Source organism: Capsicum annuum, chromosome 5 (genome assembly GCF_002878395.1).
Source record: "Capsicum annuum cultivar UCD-10X-F1 chromosome 5, UCD10Xv1.1, whole genome shotgun sequence".
Lineage (NCBI taxonomy): Eukaryota > Viridiplantae > Streptophyta > Magnoliopsida > Solanales > Solanaceae > Capsicum > Capsicum annuum.
Genome location: NC_061115.1, coordinates 164,050,110 through 164,055,630, shown reverse-complemented (window position 1 = coordinate 164,055,630; position 5,521 = coordinate 164,050,110). Strand labels below are relative to the sequence as shown.

At 37.8% G+C, this 5,521-nt stretch overlaps 1 protein-coding gene across 2 annotated transcripts; it reads left to right on the top strand.

Annotated features, from left to right (window-relative positions):
• The first annotated feature begins 187 nt into the window (after positions 1–187).
• LOC107870920 (protein transport protein Sec61 subunit beta) lies at positions 188–4,808 on the top strand. Of its 2 annotated transcripts, XM_047413232.1 has the most exons (3): positions 300–386; positions 4,007–4,088; positions 4,289–4,808. In XM_047413232.1, exon 3 carries the CDS (start codon positions 4,298–4,300, stop codon positions 4,541–4,543), a length of 246 nt encoding a protein of 81 aa, XP_047269188.1. In that variant the 5' UTR covers positions 300–386; positions 4,007–4,088; positions 4,289–4,297; the 3' UTR covers positions 4,544–4,808. The 2 variants fall into 2 exon arrangements, 1 of the variants encoding a protein (XP_047269188.1); XR_007056007.1 differs by lacking the exon at positions 4,007–4,088 and having other exon boundaries at positions 188–386.
• Positions 4,809–5,521: the final 713 nt, after the last annotated feature.

The window sequence follows — 5,521 nt, the reverse complement described above, 5'->3', positions numbered from 1 at the left end:
TAGAAGAGAGGTAGAAAAAAAAAAGTTTAAAAAAAAACATCAAGTTGATATGATATAAAAGTTTTAAGTTTTAAACTTTAGAAGTTAACGTGGGTTAGAACCATTATTACCTCATCCATATTTGACTAAATCTATATTTATCCATATTTATATGAATAAATTACACTCTAAATTATTTTTACTCGATCCATATTTAACCCGTTCAAATTCAATCTAGTCCGTCAGTTTGGCCTAGCTATATCTACGTGGCCTCTACCACGTATGATATTGAAGCTTTACAGTACACACTAGAAAGCCAATTAAACAAACAACGGGTCAAAAAATTTCCCATCCATTTTTCCAGCAGATCGAACACACCATTTTCCTCTAATTCTCAGCATTCTTAGGTATTTTTCTCCTCTCTAATTTATTTAATTAATTTCTTCTCCTTTTTTTTTTTTGTATGAATTTGTGTTTCTACTTATTAGATTTGTACATGCATGTGTTAATTATTGCTTGTGAAATTTTTCATTTTTTTTTAGGTTTAACTTGAGAAAGTTGTAGTAATTGATAGTTAACGGTGGAAATTACCTTTGCATTATTTAGATCTGAAATCTGAAGGATCTGAATTGTGTTGATGTTTTATGATCTGATGGATTTGATATTTGATCTTTCGGGTAGGGTTTCGTTCAGTTTCAGCAATTTGTTAGAAAAAAAAAAAAACAAGTTTTCTGATTTTTCTGAAACGGCGATGTGGTTTATGCTGATGATTGCAAATCGTGAAATTAATTTTACGAATCTGAAATTCGTGGTGGTAATGATTGCAGATTTAGATATTAGGTTAGCCCATCCTTCCTTAAATTGAGTACATGCAAGTTCAACTTAAACCCCAACATTTTGTGATGGTGTTTGGGTTTTGTTGGCTAGTTAGTGAGTCAGGCGAATCTAAGATTTTTATAGAACACGGGTGCACCACTTAAAAAAAAAAGAAGCAAAGGATGTATTAAGTGGGAATTGGTCCCAAGTCAGGTAAATATCTCCACGTACAAACATTCAACCAAGTTCAACACTCCGCCTTCTTGTAGCATGAGTACAAGACAATATTATACCAATTTTAGAAAATATATACATAAAATACCTAGTGTTAGGGAGGGACCATGAGTTCACATACCCCGTAATTTATCATATCATATAAATTCGCCCCCCGAGGGTAGTTGGTGGTATGTTAAGCACTTTCTTGAATTGATTGAAGTTAGCTAATTTTTTCCTCTCAAATAGCTAAGAACTTCTCTTAAAATTGCATGCCTGGTATTCCAATAGTTCCAACCTTAGAAAGGTAATTAACAATTCTAGGATGAAGGTGGGCAGTATAGCAGGGCCAAGAATGATGAATAAATGATACACAAGTTTGTTTGCTATGTGTGCTTATCTTGGCATTCATACTCAATGGAGAATCACAAGCGCAGTATTTTTGGATCGAGAAAGCACCTTAATGCTGCAATTTGGCCTGATGAGGCTTGTTTGGATAAGTGTGGAAAAATTCAGGATTCACAATCTCTTTTCACTTAGGAGTAAAAGCGGTGTAGTATGACCCAGAAGTACATAAAAAGAAATGACCAGATTTGGGCGTGCTAAAAATAAATTGAATGTTGGACTATCCTTCTCAGCGGACTGCCATCTCTCCCTAATGAGGGCATCCTCAACCAACACTATACCATCCTTTTCCTTGATGCACTTCACTTGGTCGTCACGAGCCTTCCTCTCCCTGGCCTTGGCAAGCCTTTTTAACTTCTTATCCCACCTTTCTCCTCTAAAGCCGCATACAAGCTCTTAAAAGCTGCTGTCTTAGCCGTCGTAACCCGCTGTAACCGCTAACTTAGCCTCTCTTCTAGCTACCTCATACTTCTCCTTATTTTTCTGCCTCTCCTCATCCTCCTTGCTCTCAACCAACTTAGTATACGCCATCTTCTTAGACTCCACCTTCTTCTTAACCTCTTCGTTCCACCACCAGTCCCCTCAGTGCTTATCAGATCGTCCTCTCGAGACACCCAACGCCTCTCTAGCAGTCTCCCTAATGCAACTGGCAGTCGTCTCCCACATACTATCCACATCCCCACTACTCTCCCAAGTCCCTTACTCTTCAACTTCTCCCCCATCTCCAAAGCACTAGCCAAAGTCTAGCTAACCCACTTAATCCTGGGTCGAACCTCCACACTTCTCTTCTTTTTGCCCTTATTGATAACCAAGTCCATCACCAACAACCTATGTTGAGTCGAAAGATTCTCGCTAGGTATGACTTTGTAGTCTTTACAGAGCGCTCTATCACCATTCCTAAGGAGCAAAATGTCAATCTGCGTCTTGGTCACTGTACTACGAAATGTAATAAGGTGCTCTTCATTCTTCGGAAAGCTCGCATTTGCTATCCACAACCCAAAAGCCCTAGCAAAATCCAAAATAGAAGATCCACCTTCATTCCTCTTCCCAAAACCGAACCCGCCATGCACATCATCATAACTTCTCGACAAAGACCCCATGCCAATATTATGTAAAACAAAATAAAAAATCAAGTTTTTTATGTAAAGTAAATAAAAATAAAAAGCAATAGAAGTTTAGAGCTCCTAGAGAAGCATAGAACATAAAGTAAAATTGCTAACATGACTCTATGCTGTTAAAGGCACACTTAAAGTGTGCTTAAGCCTTGAAGCGAAGCTCAAAACTTTGGAAGCACTTTGCCTCGCTTAATGTGCGGTTTACCAATGATCCTCTTTTGAAGAAGCGTCACTAGGCAATTGATATTTCACTTTATCGTAAATTTTTTCAATTTCTTTGTTCATGTATTGGTCATTCATGCTTTATATTTATTAGCCTTGGACTAAAAATATGTGTGTGTTTTTTTTTCTTCCTCTGTGCCTTTTTTCATTAAAGCCGGCACTTTGTTTGAGCTTTGCACTTAAAAGCCCCAATGAACCTCAGAGCTTTTTGCTTTTGTTAGCACTGACATGACTACACCTATAAAGGTCTCTTTTTCCCATTGTACCCTATCTTTCACCAAATCTGCATGGATCCCAAGAAACTATAGGTCCTCTGAGACTACTTCTTTCCAAGTAATTTTAGGTTTATGTTGTCCCTTTTAAAAACACCTTCACATACACTCACCATGGCCATACTGTCCCAAGTGACCTCTCATTTCATTGTCGGTGTTTGTTACTTGAACTATCTTGTGAATGTGGTGGTTTCTGCTCTTGTCTAGTCTTTTATGACCTCATATACATCTTAGCAGCTGCATCTCTGTGACCTCATCTCGTGGATGTGTTGTTTGATTGAATTAAATGATAATGGTTTTTTTTTTTTTGAAATAAAAATAAATGGTAAGATTGAGTTTCCTGTCATGCTGCTACAAACATGGATCACTTGCCTCCTATTTTATTGCACTTATACTATGGGCATATTGTCCAGAGCTTGCATGTGTTAATAGCTCCTGCAATAGCTAACAAAGTGCAACTGATCGATGCATGTTCTAAACAAACCGTATGGCTTATTATACACACACACACACAGAGAGAGAGAGAGAGAGAGAGATGCGTGTTCTAAACAAACCGTATGGCTTATTATATACACACACACACACAGAGGGAGAGGGAGAGGGAGAGGGAGAGGGAGAGGGAGAGAGAGTAATGAACTCTACTGAAGTTGATTCTTATTACTAGTATCCTCGTAACCTGAATAAAATATGTATAGCAGTTCTAGCATAGCTTCATACTTGTGCAGTTTTTGAACTTGTAGTGTCACCTATATGAGAAATTGCTGACACTAAGGCGAAAATATATAACAGATTTTGAAGTTCTTTAAGATTTATAGCAATGAATAATTCAAATATACTATTATTTCTAATTGCTTAATGTTTTCTAACTGATATGTCTTAACTAATAACCGAGTTTGTCCGAAGTGAGTGGCCTAATTTGACTTTGATGGTTGAGTTGATTAAAAGTTTTGATTGATAATTGATGTATCAACTCTATACGTGTAGTGTATGGAGGGAAAGAAATTCCAGATATTTTGAAGACGAGAGCAGTTTTTTTGGATAGGAGTCCTTGTCTACCTTTGCAGCTGTAAAGATCCCCTTTTAACGTGTTTTTGATGTTAAGAATGTAGCAATACAGTTGATTACCTACTTCAAAATAAAAGACCTCCATACTTGTAATATGTTGTAGGAATGCCCCTGTTAGTCGATCAATCCTGTATTCATTTGATTGTTAGTTGTTTACCGTCTTTTATAAGCTTACTGTGTTTGATCCATACTTTGAAACAGTGACTAGAAATGGCTTTGGGTGGAGATGGACCGCAAAGGGGGACTGCTGCAGCAGCTGCTGCTAACCTACGTCGAAGGAAAACCGCTGGTGGTGCTGGAGGTGCAGGAGGAGCAAGTGGTACCATGCTCCAATTCTACACTGATGATTCCCCTGGACTCAAGATATCCCCCAATGTTGTGCTTGTGATGAGTATTGGCTTCATATCCTTTGTTGCGATCCTTCACGTCTTGGGCAAGCTCTACTTTGTCCGCTGAGAGGGCTAGAGGAATTCAGATATCTCATTGGAGACGTGCAAAATTTTTCTGGGGCTATAACTTTCTTGATTGAAGGAAAACTGACATTGTAGATTTATATTCCTTTTGTTTGTCTATGCAATGAAGTTTATAGAAAGTTTTCTAATGAGCTATCTGTGTTCCAACCTCTAATGAATAGAGGATGGCACCAAATTCTAGTTTCTTCGACCGTGAATGGAATCAAGTTGCAATTATAGTTTTAGTGGAAATGATTTTGTTTTGCTTATTGTATGATGCTTCTGAGCGCCTAATGCTTTTGTCTTTGGGTACCGATCATTGTAATTCCTGTCTTATAAATGTCCGCTGCTCGTTTTGAGTTCATAAGTGAACGGAAGTATTTCTGTACCCTCATCAACAACCCAAAATGGTGCTTATTTTGACGTCAGTGTTCGGATTGGATTTGCTATATCCTATTCTTTCATTGTTAGCAGGCACTCTCTCTGTTCTGTGCTTTGTATGCTGCTGGTTTCGCTTTTTTTTTTTTCACAGCACATTATAACTGTATATAAATAAGCTATACTATATAATGTTGTCAACTTCTATGATTTTTTACTTAGGAAATTATGCGCTCTATTCCTCATGGGAAGAAGTACAAAATTAGGGTTATACACAATTATACAGATGGTGTGCATAGTTAATGAACCGTTATAGTCTATCCAATATGGTAAACGATTGACATGTTGAGCTTGGTGAGTTTCCATCATCAAAATGTCTTGGCGAGAGATTCTAATTTTGCATCAGAAAAACCTGCAACATTAATTAGCCCAAAAGGTATCTATCAAACTTAAAGACAAGTTCTATAGAGTGGTGGTTAGATCGTTGTTGTTGTATGGGGCGGAGTGTTGACCTGCTAAGAAGGCCCACATCCAGAAGATGATGAAGATGGCGGAAATAAGAATGCTTAGGTGGATGTGTGGGTGTACTAGGAAAGACAGGATT

Excerpts from the sequence above, each read along its gene's own strand:
- LOC107870920 (XM_047413232.1), top strand. The coding sequence starts at position 4,298 with ATGGCTTTGGGTGGAGATGGACCGCAAAGGGGGACTGCTGCAGCAGCT.